This window comes from Amphiura filiformis, chromosome 14 (assembly GCF_039555335.1).
Source record: "Amphiura filiformis chromosome 14, Afil_fr2py, whole genome shotgun sequence".
In the NCBI taxonomy this organism is placed as follows: domain Eukaryota; kingdom Metazoa; phylum Echinodermata; class Ophiuroidea; order Amphilepidida; family Amphiuridae; genus Amphiura; species Amphiura filiformis.
Window position 1 is genome coordinate 35,873,948 of NC_092641.1, and position 18,500 is coordinate 35,892,447.

The 18,500-nt window shown below is 36.7% G+C and overlaps 1 protein-coding gene across 1 annotated transcript in view; it reads left to right on the top strand.

Moving 5' to 3' along the window:
• Positions 1 to 14,590: 14,590 nt before the first annotated feature.
• LOC140170035 (mitochondrial import receptor subunit TOM70-like) overlaps positions 14,591 to 18,500 on the top strand; it is a 79,144-nt gene continuing 75,234 nt past the window's right edge. The window contains 1 exon segment of the mRNA XM_072193350.1: positions 14,591 to 14,854. Coding sequence (XP_072049451.1) covers positions 14,627 to 14,854 — 228 coding nt within the window. The 5' untranslated portion in view covers positions 14,591 to 14,626.

Here is an 18,500-nt window from a genome sequence, read left to right on the forward strand (position 1 = left end):
GTAGAAGTTGCCAAAGAGTCTCTCTGTTCACACTGTCAAATGCTTTCTCGTAATCAACAAAGTTTACATATATTGATGAATTCCATTCTAAGGATTGCTCTATTATGATACGAAGAGTTGCAATCTGGTCTATACAAGATCGGTTCTTGCGAAAACCTGCTTGTTGATCTCTAAGTTGTGGATCCACTGCATTTTTAATTCTTTCGAGGATGACTCTGTTGAAAACTTTTCCAGGCACTGACAGGAGTGTAATTCCTCTGTAGTTAGCGCAATTACTGAGATCTCCTTTCTTTGGGAGTTTGATGAGGTAGCCTTCCTTCCAGTCTGATGGAACTTTGTCTTCATCCCAGATTTTTCCAAACAGTGTGTACAATAGCTCAGTTGTGGTGTCAATATCTGCCTTGAGTGCTTCAGCAGGGATATCATCAGGTCCTGTTGCTTTACCATTTTTCAGATGGAGGATTGCCTTTCTGATTTCAAATTTACTTGGTCTTTCACAGTTGATGTTGTAGGAGGTTGACAAAGGGTCGTACTTCGCTGATGAGTAAGTGACAGTGAACATGAAATTCAGCGCCCATAACCCAAGTTAGTAGCTAGTTAGTGGAGGCCGTCACGGGACTGATTATTGATTATTGAAGTGCCTTATTAATAGATTAATAGCACGATTTAGGGCAAGAAAAAAACCCGGGACACTTTTGGAGACATCATCATCATCATCATCATCATCATCATCATCATCATCATCATCATCATCATCATCATCATCATCATCATCACTTTCTACATTTTTTCTAAACAACATACTGTTTTAATAAGATTTTTTTCTTAAAATGCATTTAACTATAATTATTGTTTAGAGCGTGGTGAAATAAAACATCACGATTTTCATCACAAAACAAATATAATGCATAAGAAATCGTTTGTTTTAGAGCGTGATGATGAAATAAAACATCACGGTTTTCATCACGAAACAAAGTAATACATAAGAAATCAATTTTTCGTGAGTGATGAAATAAAACATCATGATTTTCATCACGAAACAAAGTAATACATAAGAAATCGTTTGTTTTAGAGCGTGATGAAATAAAACATCACGATTTTCATCACAAAACAAAGTAATAGGCCTACAAAAGAAATACTTTTTCGAGAGTGATTAAATAAAACATCACGATTTTCATCACGGAACAAAGTAATACATAAGACATCGTTTGTTTGATTGCAATCAACCGCGACAGTTCGTCTCACACACATAACAATGCACTGCGATCAAATAGGTTGATGACAACATTTGATTGAATGGACTGCACTGCGACATGATTACGGTGCACCGGTTCAAATCCTTTGTTTGGAGCCAATCAATAATTTCACGTACAGCCTCTATGCAAATTAGAGTTTACACACGCTGCAGCTGGGGTAATCGACCGAAGCTGGTTGTCGTTAGTGATCGAATGCATGAGCTTATTTGCTTTACTGAATCGATTTACTGGATTAATATCCTGTTAACTGGGTTTAATGCCACAAAGGTCGAATCGGGCTTGCCATGGACCATAAGTGCATCATGAGAGGAATATATTTGCTAGAAGTTTTTGAGAGTACTTTTAATATTGGCCGGTTATTTTCACACATTGACGTTAACTAGACAAATGCCTATTCTTCTAACATGGCACGATTTGTACAGGTCACAGCTCAATGGTGAGAGCACTGTGTATTGTGTATAGGAAAACGGACAGTAAGGCTGAGTTCACATAGAAGTATACGGTATACGGTATTCGCTATACGAAATACGCTCATTCGATCAGGCTGAGTTCATATAGGGTATACTATGTGAACTCAGCCTGATCGAATGAGCGTATTTCGTATAGCGAATAGCGAGTATGTCAGTTTACCCATTTTCTTCGTCTTATCAAATGCTTGTAACTTTACTTCTTGAGGTCACATTGCATTCAATGAGGTGTCATAATGTGCAGAATTAGATAGTGCATCTATTAAAAAAATGAATTTGCCCACATATGGTTTAGGTTTTTAAAATTTGGACGGTATACGCTGCACTAAAATCGAACACGCGCGATTCACACTATACTATACTATACGCAGGTATACGGCCTTTTCGAATAGCTCTTATGTGACCCGGTACTATGAAATTACCTTGCTCGATTTAATCTATACGCGTGCACCTGCAAAACGTGCATCGTATACCCGAATAGTATACTTCTATGCGATCGTAGCCTTATGTGACCCGGTACTATGAAATTGCCTTGCTCGATTGAACTATATACGCGTGCACCTGTAAAACGTGCACCGTATACCCGAATAGTATACTTCTATGTGAACGCAGCCTAACTGACAGTAACTGCAGTATGGTACCCCAAAACCGTGGCACATCCCCGTACAGTCAGCTACCTGCACAACGGATTCTTTTGTTCTGCAAGGCTCACTCAGTCATTTAATGAGGCAATACAAACGATCGAAATTGGTGTTGAAATGAGCAAAATTTTGAGTTACACCTTTTCAGTGTAAAAAATTTTTCTCAGCCAAATGAAAAGCAATAATTTTCATTTTTTTAGTAATTTGCTGCAAAAACTATAATGCTTGATACTGATTTTTTTTTTTAATCCTGGTGTTAAACTTAGGCCTGAAATTCAGTCATTTAGTGTAAGATATTCGATTTTTATAGGCTTCAGCTCGGCCCATGAGCTTTTTCTTGATCAACCTTTTAGCTTTTCAAAGTAATATAGTTCGCTAATGAAGGATTTTCCCCAACTTTCTAAAGCACATCACCGTGAGCTATATATCATAGTTTTGTCAGAATTTCCGTTTTGATTTCACCATCTTTCACTGTCGGCTGAAAAAATTTCTAAATCAACACGTGAAATCTAAAGGCTAGTACTAGCATTGTGGATCGATATCCCTGGGTTTAATAGGAATACCGGCATGGCTATAGTGTTGCCAGAACTTCAATATAGCAAAGAAATTCCCAGACCTATAGCGCTCCTACTGATCATGTTTAACCAGAACACCCAATTGGGGATTTAATCGCTGGTCGGGCAATTGGCTTTCAATGAAAAATTGACCTGGATAACAACAAAGGAAATATCGACTATTTCAGCTGGTTGCTCTCGAGATAAAAGTACTCACCATTGCCTACTTTTACTTAGTTTGACATTTTCGGAGACTGAATGGAAAAAGGGTAAAACAAAAACGGAAATTCTGACAAAACTATAACATATAGACCCACACGATGTGCTTTACAGAGGTGGGAAATATCTTTCTTTAGCAAACTATGTTAGTTTGAGACACTAAAACATGAATTCCGTAAAAAGCTCGCAGGCGAATTCAAGGCCTATAAAAATCAAAAATATCACACTAAAAGACACAATTTGATGCTTAATTTTAACACCAGGATTTTTAAAAAAATGTATATCCAAGCACCAAGTTTTTAACTGACATTACTGAAGAAAAAAAAATATTGCTTTATATTTGACCGAGAAAATTAATTTCATAGCAAAAAGGTGTATCTCTGAATTGTGCTGATTTTTACATGTATCGATCGACTTTTAGCGCGACTAAGCATTTCTAAAGAATTGGTTGTCCAGGCGGCAGACTGCGTATACCTTCAACCAGGGAGAACCCCGTCCGGGCTGTAGAGCAAGCGTTTATGGCAAGCCAAGGGGTTCAAAAGCGTGGAACTGCTACGCGTAGCTTCTTTCTCGTTACGTGCAGCTTATTAACCAATCAGATTCGCGGTTTTAAACACGTGGAGCTGATGTAAACATCCTCTCTCACAAATATTACGTTGTTACTTTTTGTAAATGAAAATATCTGTAGTATATCAGCAAAAAATGGTATAGGTGCTATTAAAGTAATATCTGAACAGAATGATGATTGTTCTATATTTAGGTGGCTATCCTTTTCTTCGGAAGGGGATCCCAAATATAGGGGTCATACTTTTTGGAAAGAAAAATAAGGGGAGGGGTCATAAATTGATAATGACAAAATGCAGGAAGTCACAAGATGACTACAGATAGTGTGTTTATTGTATTCAAAAAGACTGATTTCAATACAATTTTAGCCTGTCTAGGGGTAAGGTGTATCGGTGGTGGGAGTCGAGGGTCATAACATTTTGATGCCGAAATTGTAAGGGCCGCAATTTTATTGACGCCGACTTTTTGTCAATTTAGGACCCCCCCCCCGTTCCGAAAAAAATGATGACCCATTACACAGTGGCATGTGATATCGCTTTCCCTGCAATATCTTTACACAGCGCTTTACATCAGTAGTAGTTGTTGTTTGACCTTCATATCCCCTGCATCGCTAATACAGCCCGAGTATAAAGTTACTTGCTATTAAACACGGTGTAAACTTGGAAACACTAAATAAATATGCTTTGTGTCATTTTAGCCAGGCATTAGCAACATGTTCTCTTGACACGTGCTGTGATTTGGCCTCCTTACCCGCTCGTTATCTATGCTAATTCCGTAAATTAATTACAAGATAATAATTGTGAAAGAGGATACCTAGCACTATCCCAGCTAGCCAAAATACGTTTTTAAAACGTTAAAAAATCGTTTCACTTTGGTTTAAGAAACGTTTCAATATTGCGTTTTAAAAACGTAAATGTGTGAGTTTTGAATACGTTTCAATAACGTTTGCATGAAACGTTTTGATTACGTTTTTTTCACGTTAATATTACGTTTCACTTTTTGTTTAAAAACCGTTTCAATATTGCGTTTTTAAAACGTAGTTCTAAAAACGTTTCAATAACGTTTGCATGACACGTTTTGAAAACGTTATCAGACCGTTTTCCAAATGCTAATAAACCGCATCACTTTGGTAGTTATCATGCTAAGTTATCATGGTTATGACGTTAACACTTCGATCTCTTGTGTAGTATATAAGACATGAAACCATGAAGAAATACATTAACCATGAAAGTAAAAGATGTACACCATGAGATAATGTATAACACCATGTCCCCAATGTCTTCGACATCAAGACATGTTCAGCGTCCCAGTCCAGTTGCATCGATTATTCTTGCCGGCAGCTGGCAGCATGATTCGGATAACCAAAATATGAAAGCCAAAGGATATTAAATGTGATATTAAAATACATTAATGTAAATGTATTCTGCGCTAAAAAAGTATCCTTACACTTGGAAAAAATCAATTCTACAACTCACTGAACTGAACTGAACATGTGAATTAAAACTAAACCATATTTGGGTAAATTTATTTATTTAATAGATGCGCTATCTATTTTTCTTCCCAGTGTAAGGATACTTTTTGGCGCAGTATATAAACCAACAAGAGACTTGCAATGGGCAACTAGCGTGAATATTATATATGATTATAATCAGAAACAAATGGCACATTTATACCATGTCATGCTATTAAAATTTACAGAATTAAGAAATAAAAGGGCCTCAATTAAAACTGAAAATGAAAACTTACCTAAATGAGTAGACCTAATGCTGTTATACTTTACTCTTGGAGCTGGAACACTTATCATTAAATACAACAAAAATACATGTAGAATTGTATCGCTTTCTCCACACCAGAATCAAATTTGAACAGCTAATATATAGTAGTTGAGCAGTAACCACGTATAGGCTAGTCAAGTATAAGGTCACTGAGATCAAGGATACTAGTACTATATAGTACTGTGTAGTAGTCACCATTGCTCGCCATCAGTGCAGACTAAAATCATATGTCAGTAATTCCATTAAAACGCAAATGTTTCGCTCAAAACATAGCTGCAACTTGTCTACAAAATCAAAGGCCTATACACGTTTATCTTTTGATCTATAAACATGATTAAAGGTTAGCTAGGCCTATTAAATTCCACCGTAAACAGTCAGCAATTGAGATTCACAGATATATCCGTTGATGCATGGTCAAAACGGTTACAATTTGTTTCGAAATTTCGAAACACACAAACCGCACTAACCGGTGGGTAGTCTTAGTCCCAGCCGGCTTGTGCTCCTTGAGTAACGAGGAGCACAAGCCGTCTGGGGACTCGAGACTAACTTTCGCCGGTTCATTATTTTACGAAATCGAGACCGTGCGTTACCATGGTTACATCTTTTGAAAGTTGATTTATAAAATAAAGCAATGTAAATTTACCGGTACTTTTTACTTTAATTTGCTTACGTTTTTATTCATATCTGTCATCATTCATGCAAATAACGTACAGTAGGCCTAAATAAATTACAGAAAAATAAAATGCAAGTCTCTTGTTGATTCGATAGCCTACTTATTATAATAAATATTAAATAATTATTTAATATCCAGCTAATTGGTTATATAGTGGAACCCCAGTCGAATGGAACGATCTATGAACATTGTGATTTTATTTGCTTTTTTTCGTGAGTATTTTGTCTACAATGGGTCTACGTTATTAGAACGTTTTTATAACGTTTTGGTCGAACTATTCTGCCATCAGATAACTCGATGTTTATCAAAACGTTTTGGAAACGTGTATTTAACGTTTTAAAAACCAAAACCAAATAAAAACCAATTCAAAACGTTTTGGAAACGTTTTGTGTTTGCTGGGATACTACGCGCAGCTAACGACCCAACCACGTGATTAAATTTGACTATTTTGATTGGTCAAACAGCTGCTCGTAACGAGAAAGAAGCTACGCGTAGCAGTTCCACGCTTTTGGACCCCTTGGCTTGCCATAAGCGTTAACACATGATGGCTACCCATACGTTTTGAGAGGTCTTTAGGTGTATAATTTAGAATTTTGATTTGGGGTTACAAAATAGGGTATGCGTATTAGGGTTAGGATTTTCTATTAGAGTTAGAAATATGTTTTGGGGTTAGGATTTGAAATAAGAGTTAGACCTACCATGGTTACAGTTCCAAAACGGAGGGATCGTAAGGCCTCCTATACATAGATATATCTTAACAAGCTGTTGCGGCGACTGAGGGCTTTATCACGGTTTCATGTATCATCAGAACCGCGGGGATCAGAAGTGTATCAGAAGATAGGAAAAATGCTAAGTCCGCAAAGACTGAAAAGTTATCGAGATCGACCTGTAATGGTGACAGCATATATTATGCCTGCATACATACATTGTGTGTGATGTTTCCGATTTTATTTTTTGTTTTATTTATTTTAAAAATCTTATTAAGCATATTATATGGAATTTGAAAAACGATTTTTAAGAAATTTGAGAAAAATGCTTTGTGATTTTTCTTGCAAAACGACCTTTTTTTTTTAAAGATATTTTTGTTTTGATTCGTTTGTGAAATTTGAAACTCTTATGACTTTCATAATAGGAGATCAGGAATGTCCATGAGTATGTTGACTGAGTTAATAAAGTTTGACAATGACCATGAAACTCCACATCATGCTCATCTATCAGGGGAACAGTTCTTAAACCCCAATACATTTGTACATTCATTGAATGACCTTTGAAGATTTGGGTACAAAAACTCATATTATGCAACTTGAGGTCAAATTTTGCACTATGATTACGTAATTGAGGTCATTGGACTATGTCACTGGGATGAGGCTCTTGTGGGCCATAGTGTTTTATAGGAAGTCAGATTTTGCAATTCAGAACAATGATATTTCAATAATTATTGAATTTTAAAGCAAATGCGAATTTTAAGCTGTTGAAATCACAAATAGAAACAACTTATTTTCGTTCGAGTATAAGTATTTAATATGCATAGAAACGTTCGAAAAAGTCGCTTTTCCAGCACTTCTAAGAAAATAATATAGCTTAATATTTCAAAACTACTTACTGTATGGTTCGTATATTAAATATATATAGGCCTATATAGGAATCCAAATATTACATTCTATGACCATTCTTTGACAAGTGATTTTTGGTTTATTGCCTAATATAATAACTATTATCATCTATTAATAATTATTTGATTGCCAATCTCCCCTCCCTACCTACGAATAGGCCTACACGCGGTCATCATTTCTGACCGATTTCATTTTGGCATATACTATATAGGCCTAACCGATTTCTCTTTCAGGTTTTTTGGCCTATTGATTTTCGATATTGATTTTTGATAATCGATAACCAATTCTTAATCAATAATCATTTGATCCTCCTCTATTTTCCAGTATGTCGTTGCATTTCAGTTCGGGGGCACTGCTAATTCAAAGACGTCTCTGATATCAAAGACTCTTCAGTGCCGAGACACCTGACAGTATCATAATTCAGAGACGTCTCATAAATCACATACTCCCTAGTCTCAAAACCCAGCCGCAAACGATATTAGTAAATGTTGGTGAACGTGAACCGGCGCAGCGGGAATAATTTTGCGAGTAGGCCTAATCAGGGTTGGAGCTAGCCCAAGTATAGTGCCTAATTTTACTATCCAATTCATGAATTAAAGCGCAGGCTCGGGGTACACTCTATATAGTAAACGTAAAAAATCGGGGAATGCCAAAAAAAATTTGTTGTTCTTTTTCATAACTTGAGCTTAAATGTTGCAGAATAACTTTTCTTCCTCGACGACATTTGGCAAACTTTCAATTCTCCGTATCAAAACTCAACATGTGGTGATGAATGCACCAAACTTCTACATAGAGTATTATACTTGAACTTCAACATTATATTGGAGTAGTAAATTAATTGTTCAGGCCCCGACTCATGGAAACAATTTCAACCAATACCAAGAAGAAACTAGAAGCATTTTTATTCACTTTTCATTAAAACATTTTTATTTCCTAAAATTATTATCATCGTTATTATTTACAGGGCGTTTCTGGATTCCGAGACCGCCGGGGGCTGAACTGAACAAAATTTCAAAATGTTGAACATCGGCGCGGCAGCGCCGCTAGGGTTGTCTGAGGGGCGATGTGCCCCCTACCCCTCCGAATTAGACACTTTTTTTCAATGTGAAGGCCCAATGGAGCCATTTGGTGCAACATGTTTATTGGTTATTTTCGGAACATATAGTACTTTTTACAGATTTCCAACTGACCCGCAAATTTTAGTTTTAAATGAATACGTGTGCTCAATAACTCCTACAATTCAGCCTAAGTGTAGTCTTTTTGTTTTAACGCAAGGGGTGCTTGAGGGGGATATAATAGGCTTATAGGCATATATTTATGAATGATAGGCCTGTAATTCATACAAATTTCCTGCGGACCTGACTTCTGGGCCGCAAATGTTATGGGTATGAACCTACTCAATTAGGCCTATATCATATGGATACTTGCAGGTTAGCCTTTTCTTTTTGACGGAGAAGGGTACCTGAGGGGATGCGCTCCCTCAGAAGTTGTGGAAATTTCAAAAAATTAATGAAAGGCACAATAAAGTCATTTTGTGTAAAAGTTTACACTTATTTATTGGTATTATTTTCGGCATAATAGATTTCAACGGACCCGAGTTGTGAGGGGGATATTATCCTCAAACTAAAAACATTTTACATTAGGCCCCTATTATTAACTTATTTTTCCGACCATCATGATTAAGCATAGCCTATAGGCCATATCATCATGTCATGATAATGCATAATATGTATTTTAAATTGGATTTCCAGTGGATGCGATTTCCGTGTCACAAATTTCAAGCATGAACATTATTATGATGCGCAATGACTCAGAACGTACTCTTCTTCTTTACTTCCTTGTTTTCTTTCCACTTTTCTGCCTTTCTTTTGCCTAAAAATGCCCGGACATTGAAATGAGGCTAGGTGGCTGTGGCAAAACAAAATTTTCATCCCAGTTTTGCTAATATTTTGTGCCGATTTTTGTAACATTTTCGTCCTGGTAATGGTATTATTTTATATTTGTTTTCAGTTTTCGGATATTTCTTTCAATTTTTGGGAAATTAGACCGAAAAAGTAGGCCTTTTCCTTTTCCACCCCTTCGATTTTTTAGGGGGCACTGTCTATATACCTTACTGCCCCACTGGCTTTGCCCAGGCCCGTACGAAGGGGGAGGGGCGTGCGGTGTGGCAAAAGAAAACAAATAGGTTTTTTATGCTTTTTATTCAAATAAGTCCAAAGTTTTGGGTAGAAGGTCCACTTTTTACAAAATGGCACCACCCCCTGGAAAAAGGTCCGCCTTTTAAAATCAGCACCCCTAAAAGAAATACTGCGTACGGGCCTGGCTATGCCACTTCTCTGTCACTCCCATCCCCTTCCCTTCCTCTCTTCCCTCTCCCTTCTCTCTCTCTCTTTCTGCCTCCCTCTTTTTTTAAGACCCCGGCTGCAGGTCCCAAAGCCCCACCCCCTGGGCACGCGCCTGGTTTACCGTAATTTGTTGATCTATTTTGAGCCACCTGATCATATCATCAGAACCGCGGGGATCAGAAGTTCCCCCTATTAATAAAATACAAGTGTCCATATTTATCCGAATTCATCCCCAAGCACGTGTGCAAGAAGAGTCAGGCCACGAGGTTAGGCCTGAACGTTTCCATAGGGGCCTACCATTTCCCCCCAAGTCATTTTTGAACATATTTTTGAAAAGGTGCCGCCAGCGTGCCGCCACAATGCGTGCCAAATATCGCTCCCTCCCCCTCGTTGACTGGCAAAAATTCCTTGTCCCCACATTGTTTTCCTTGCCAAAATATTCACCCCTTCCCCGTGAATTGGGATTTTTTTACTTCAAAACGTTGGATTTGGGCCGTAAATGGCTCGATTTTGGAATCTAAGTATTTTCTGAGACCATTTGTCAGAATTTGCACAGATAGATATGATGTTTGCACAGATAGATATTTGCTAAACATAGGAAAGCATATTCTGATACATTCACCTTCGTGCCGAATTGCTGCATCTAGCGCCGAACTGTCAAAAAGCACGACGTATGTGATATCACAGACCCCGTATGTGAAATCACTGACCCGTCTTTGATATCAGAGACGTCTTTGAATTAGCAGTGCCCCCGAACTGATTTAAGTTATCAACATCGATTAATATTGATACTTGATTTATCGATTATCGATTATTGATAATCGATTATCAATTCCCTAACTCCCTCCCTCCCCCACACAAGGAAATTGTGCTAACAAATGTAAGCCCCATGATGCTACAACAAAGCATTTTGTACTCCTGATGATACGGTATACTTGAATTTTTAGCCGAAATGTGGACACAAATTCCAGTTTTTTTGTGTTTCCCCAGTAGAACTTGTGATGTAGAACACATTGACAAGAAAAAAAGATTAACATTTTGCAATCACTTATTTCAAAATGGCGAAATAACGTAAAATGCAATTTGAACACGATTTAGGCGAAATACGGTATACTATGTGGACACAAATTCCATTTTTTTGTGTTTTCCCAGTAAAAATGATGTCTAACACATTGACAAGAAAAATATATAAAATTTTGGCAATCACTTATTACAAAATAGCGAAATAACGTAAAATGTGGAAACAAATTCCATTTTTTTGGGCGGGTGCGGCGTGGTGCGGCGTGCCGCACCCGCCCTATATTAGTCTGACTATTGACCTACTTTTTCACATGCAGTGTTTGCAGAAAATATTCGTGCTCGTTATATACCCAAAAACCAGCAGAGGTGATAGTTTACAGCGAGTTTATTACTTGATTTTGATATTTAAGTAATACGATAAAGTCATCATAGGCAGTAATGTGTTGGTTTTAAAAGAAATAACAAAAATAATTATTTAAGGGCTGGGGTATGAACGTTTGGACAGTATTTATTTTGGGACATTAGAGCACATCAGACATATCGAATTGCATTCTGAATACGAAGAATGTCATTCTGATATCAAATAATTTTGATTTTTGAAATTCGCAATTTAATACACATTTTATGGCAAATCATTAAAATTGATAATTTTGATATTTAACAGTACTTGAAGTAAACTTTATAAATCTGATGATTTATACTTAAAGTGTATGTAGGTGGGATGGAAAGCCGACGATCAATTGAAAATTTAGACCTTTCTTATTGAAGATATGGATTTTTTACCAAAACACCAAAAAAATTAGGGCTTTTTGGGAAAAAAATCCATATCTTCAATATGAAAGGTCAAAATTTTCAATTGACCGTCGGCTTTTCATCCCTGCTACATACACTTTAAGAATATATCATTAGATTTATATAATTTACTTCGAGGACTGTTATATATCAAAATTTGAAAAATATCAAATTTTTATAATTTGTCATAAAATTTGTATTATATTGTGATTTTCAAAAATTTAAATTATTTGATATCAGAAAGACATGCTTCGTATTCAGAATGCAATTCGATAGGTCTGAGGTGCTCTCATGTCCCACAAAAAATACTGTCGAAACGCAATAAACACTCATTTTAGATCCCTTAAGTAATAGAAATACTATTCAGAAATTGCAGCAAGATTTGCAGACGTCTTTATTTGAACAGTACCATTTCTCCAGTTTTGCTAGTTTTCCTAATCTTTGGGCTAAATTAATAGCATGATAAAGGTCATAATTTTACACTGACAGCTTCGCTATGTACTTTATAGCTTGTATGTGCATTGTGCTCAGTGTGTACATAGGCTATTTACTTTTCAAATCTTGTGACAAATTGTGCTTGCTGATGCTTGTATAGCCTAATGTATTAGACAAATTATTAGAATGCCATGGCCCAGGTTGAATAAAATAAATAAACCTAAATGAAAATATTATTCCCTGGATTATATTTGTCGGGACAAAATAATGATATAGTTTGACGCTTTGAAATACAGTTATGTTAATCATGATATTATCATAGTTTGAAAGTTAAAAAATAGTATCGAAATCTTGTAAAATCAAACCTTTCCCCTCATAAGTTGTAACAAAACAATATATTGAGGAAATAGATATGACAGATTTTGAAATTTTGATATGGAAAGATAGCCCAGACATGTTGTCTCACCAGAGAAGATGAGCAGAAGTCTTCCTATCTGATGATAAAAAACTCTAGGTATGATTACGAAAATGTTTTAAATAACTATTATCTGCAAAACTTTTATAACAATGTTTTATATAAAATGCTAATATAAAACGTTTTCTGTTATGATGTGAAGGGTTAATATAAAAACAGGGAAAATCTGTTCCAACTGACCAGCAGGGAACCAAAGGATGGATCCAAACGGATACAAATAAAGAGCGAGGTATTTTAAGTATTAATTATCGCCCAACGCTAATTTGGATCGTGGGCACGACCCGAAAGGATCCAAAGGTGTGACACTAAATTCACGGTTTTTGTATTAGCAACGCAAACCTATGACGAATTTTGTTGGCTTGTTCTTAACAAAGTGAGGCACGGTCGGTTATGGATAATTCACATCAACTCTTCCTCGGCCCATGTGATTGAGGTCACCACATGAAGATGTTGTAAGTTTATCCTGTTGAAGAAAGTAAAAACACCCTCAATCGCGCTCAGACCGGGCGAAAGTCCGGGGCGGAAGTGGGCCAGATCACATATCAGGCAACACTCCCGGGGCAACACTCCCCCGCAGCAGTCCAGTGATTGGTTTTCCAAGAAAGTCTTCTAAATTTGATATTGGGGTGTCTTTTTTTGTTGCTAAAGTAATGTCGAAATTAGGACTTACTGTCAACATTACGAAGGAAATGGATGACATGTATATGATATGAAACACAAGTGAGTATCTCAAAACATTGTCTGTGTGTTTTTCCATGAGCTTCCATGGAAGTGAGAGAGAAAAGATCAACCTTCACTAATCAGATATAATGGTATTTGGTGGCTCCCAACATGAATTATTGATTTTATAAGTATAGGTAAAGAAAATTACACAAGAGTTTAGTATGGCGCTGAGGGGCTGTGCAATAATTATGTGTACCCCCGGGGTGCATGGTGAATTCTCAAAGTGGTCTGCCAAAACGCTGTGGCAAAAAAATCTTTGCCCCCCCCCCCACTTTGGCTGTGCCAAAAAATCGTTGCCCCCCCTTTTGACGTTCCAAAAAATCTTTGCCCCCCCTCCTCTTTACACACTAAGATTTTGGGGAACCCAAATTTAAAACCTTTAATATTAATATCATATCATATAATGCGAGTGCAGCGAGCAGGAAATTTTGCCGCATATTTGAACGTGTTCCTAATGTTTTCCTACACCTTTTTAGGGCGTAATATAGAAACGGTGCCCAAAATATCTGTGCCAAAAATCGCTTTCCGCCCCGTTCGACCTGCCCTCCCAAGATTTTTTGGCCCAAAGGCTGCCAAAAATCTTTGCCCCTAGTTCGCAACACAAACTTAAATAACGGGCAAAACAGACACATCATTTATCGGTATGACATCATTGGTGCTGCCCTGTTGTGCAGATCGAGCTACTACGGTATGGGTTCCTCGTACTACTTCCCCCTCTATAATTCACCACCCGGGGTAGGCCTACACATGATTATTGCACCACAGGGATATTATGAACGCCCTCTGGCCAGGTCAGACCATCAATACATCATTATCATATGCATTTTAATAACAATTCTCTTGGTCAGGCTGACGTCACAAAGGGGAAATAGCCTTGTAATACCAGTGTGCGCATGTGCAGCGCATGTGCAGTTCCCCTTTCTCGAGCTGGTTGCTATGCGCGCGCTTGTGCAAAGGGGACGAAGGGGACAATGTTCCCGGATGTCCGACCGAGTGAATATGCTATTCACATAATGAATTGGACACATGCAAATTACTAAGTGTCACATCCTGAATAAAATTATCCTTGGCACGATGCATCCGAAAATGGCAGCCGTCAGTCCAGCGAACAGCAGTACTGGTCTTCCGAAATGGCAAATTGCTTTGGCCGTAGGTGCCCCTATCGTTGTTGGTGTAGCCGTAGGAGCATACTACTATAGAAAATCAAGATCCAAGGGCGCGGATGCGAGCGAGCAAAAGGCTGACACACAAGCGAACACGAATACCTCGACCGGCAACAGTGAGCCTAAAAAGGATGAAAAGGTGAGGAATTCGGAGGACTTGTCAGTGTTGTTGCAACATGCACATGATGATGCATGACACACTGAGTTACCTTTAAGACAAGCGGCTAGGGGACGCAGGGGTAACCTTGTCAATCAATGGTTATTCTATTGTCCACCAAAGTTAAGCGTATGACATCACCAATACGTTTATAGCCATGATCAATCCAATCGATAGGCAATTATCCCCAGGACCACTGTGCGAAATATACCAAGTTAAGGTTACGGAGGGTGAAAATTCCACTCAACTTGTCTTTTGTTTTTTAATTTTTATTTATGAAGTATATGTATATATTAAACATCTCAGAGATGTAGATTGAAAAAATTGTATCAACAAAGTATTTTTGAAATTATTTTTGTGTATCAATATTTGCTCTAGATATCCCACAGCACTAATTCTTTTTTAAAGACAGTTCTTGTTTTAAGGGGACACTACACTAAATCCTTCCGCATTTGGTGTAACTCATGGAAGAAAGAGAAGGTGTGAGGGCTATCATTTTCTTTGGAAGGGGAATCCCAAATATACATGGGGGGCCCGTGGGTTAGTTGTAATAAGGAATGCCAACATTTCCTGTCATACTCCCCTGGCCCTGCTCTCGGCCAGCCTAACTTTGCCAATGTGGAAACTTTAAATGGCCTAGATATTATGATGCAGATTTGAATGTTTCTGTAGTGTTTCCTAAGCCTTATAAAGATGCACTGTAAATGTTTGCCAACAACTGCTCCCCCTCCCCCATTCTACCCTCCCCCAGGTCTCATAATTATTATGCACCTAGTTACTTTATTGTATTTTCACATGTATTTCAATGGGACATTTATTTAGTGATGTGCCCCCTTATAGTGATTATTATTCCAGCGCATGAACTGGCAACCCTATCATTTTCATTTGATTGCTAAAATCACTAAAGCATATACACAGTGGAGCATGAGTATTCAACCAGCACTATACTAGACAAAATCAATAAAATAAGTACTATCACCTTGCCCCTGGCAACATTAACTAGCATTGTAAACAAGTTAGCACATGGTTTGAACATGATATTGATAGTGTGGAAGTTTTGGCAGAAATTTGTCAATTTCTGCAAGTTTTGTGAAAATCAATTGATACTTCCCATGCAGTAAGGATTATCAGTAGTAATACAGGAGCACTGCACCTGGAATATTATGGGATTGTGAATTGATACTGTGAAATAGCAGAAAATGTGAGTACTTGAAACTAAATGTGTGGATATCTCAGAACTCCATTTTGGACCATTTGGCCTGATATGCTGAGATGAAATAAATTATTTTTAATGTTTCCGTAGCTGATTCATAAAATTTTGATATGCATGTGTTAGCTGATACTTCAGAGAAATAATGTAGGGAATAATTGTGTCAATATATTGGCACACTAAATTAATATTGTTGTTGCAAAAAAGACGACATTTACCCCATCATTTTCATTGACATTCTGTGAACATGTAAGCTTACTGTTTTAAATCAGGAGGACCTATCGAAAGAATAAATAGGTACATTATTTCATTGGTTTGTTTGTAACACATATGCTTGAAATCGCAATGAAATCGGACCCTCTCCCCATATTTTCCTGGCCTCTTTCCCAAAAAACCTCATGCTCATGAAATTGAACACAAATTGAAACACTTACAAAGTACATTTGTGTATGAGCTATGACGTTAAAAGTATTACAATAATAATCATTAGAGTGTCAACTTTAAGATAAAGTATGATTTTTAGGCCTGCCATGTTTATTTTTTGAAAAACAAAATATTTTAGGTGGCTACGTGCAGCCAATTTGCCTACACAAAATGTCAAAATCCTGTATAACCTTAAATACAGTCCCCAACGTGTACGGGCCCGCTACTTTTGTTTACATGGAATCAAAGTTAAATAATTATAAAATATTTAATACAATTTGAAATGAAATAAAAATTTATAATAATAATGAAAAATCATCACAATGTTATAAATAATGATAATAATAACTTTTATGTTAAATCATAATATAAAGCTACCAAGTAATGAGTAATCTACATTTTAATGTGAAGGTCTGAAAGGCCATCCCGGCAAACACAAAACGTTTTAAACAGGTTAGGCCTATATTTTTAGGTTTTGGTTTCAAATGTTGGGTTAAATAAAGGTCAGGAAAACATTTTAAAACGTTTTAATTTCTTTAATAAAAACAATCTTATATACCTTATATTCTTATATATTGCTTATAATATTAATAGGCTATATTATTATCATTATTTTGTTTATATTTTTATTATTGTTTTTTTTAAAATCGTAACCATAAAGAATAAATTAAGTCATGACAACTTCATGAACTTGTTGTGGAGTGCTGAATCCAGGTACCTGGCTGAATCACCTCGTAAAGTATTAAAGTGCGCCGCCGTAGCTTAATTCCATGATCTTGATCCTACTGTTTAATATCGATATACATCGATCACTTATCGGATTAAGTATTGGACACAATAGATGAAGTATTTGATTGACAAGGTTACCCCTGCGTCCCCTAGCCGCTTGTCCTTTAAGGAGTAGCTTCTTTTTATGACATTTTTTTCAGTAGATATCCACAAAAAGCTTGTTCCCAATATTTTAGTTGATTCCGATTAATGTAATTATCAACGGTATGGATAATGGAGTAAATTCGGGAGTAAATCATGAAATGGCTAAACTTTATTTAACTTAAAAGGGCATTTCGTGATCCACAGCCTCATCCCCCCACTTTTCTCAAAAAAAGTTGAGATTTTTATATCACTGGAAACCTCTGGCTACATACTGTTTATGTACAAAATATTTCTTGAAAATTAATTAGTTTAGCAAAGATATCGTGAAATTTGAATTTCGTTCTGGTGCACCAGAACGAAATTACAACGCATTGTCAATGGAGCAGTGTAATACACATAATCATGCATAACTCATGAACATAAAATCGGAATCAACTGAAATTTTGGGAATAGGTTTTTTCGTGGATATCTAATGAAAATGACATAAATAGAGGATGCTAGGATCACGCAATACTCCTTTAAAAGGGCATTTCGTGATCCACAGCCTCATCCCCCCACTTTTCTCAAAAAAATTTGAGATTTTTATATCACTGGAATACTCTAGCTACATAATGTTAATATGTACAAAATATTTCTTGCTGATTAATTCGTTTAGCAAAGATATCGCGAAATTTGAATTTGAATTTCGTTCTGGTGCACCAGAATGAAATTACAACGTATTGGCTATGGAGCAGTGTAATACACATACTAGTAATCATGCATAACTCGCAAACGCAAAATCGGAATCAACTGAAATTTTGGGAATATGCTTTTTCATGGATATGTACTGAAAAATGTCATAAACACTGGTAGAGTCCCAACCCCAAAATTGGTTTTTTTGGAAATGTTTTCCTACCCACCCACAAACCTTACTGCATGTATTCAAATCACCCAAGCCCAACTAACCTTTAACCCCAAACCCTTGCCCTTACCCCCAAAAAGGGAGTTAGTGTAGAAATTAATTTCACCTGAAAATGACAGAAAATCTGACCTATTATTTAATGCTTTTAAATGCATTGCATGAATGTGTTTATAACATTTTAATTACTTTAAATTTGCCTCATTTCAATTTTCATGGAAATT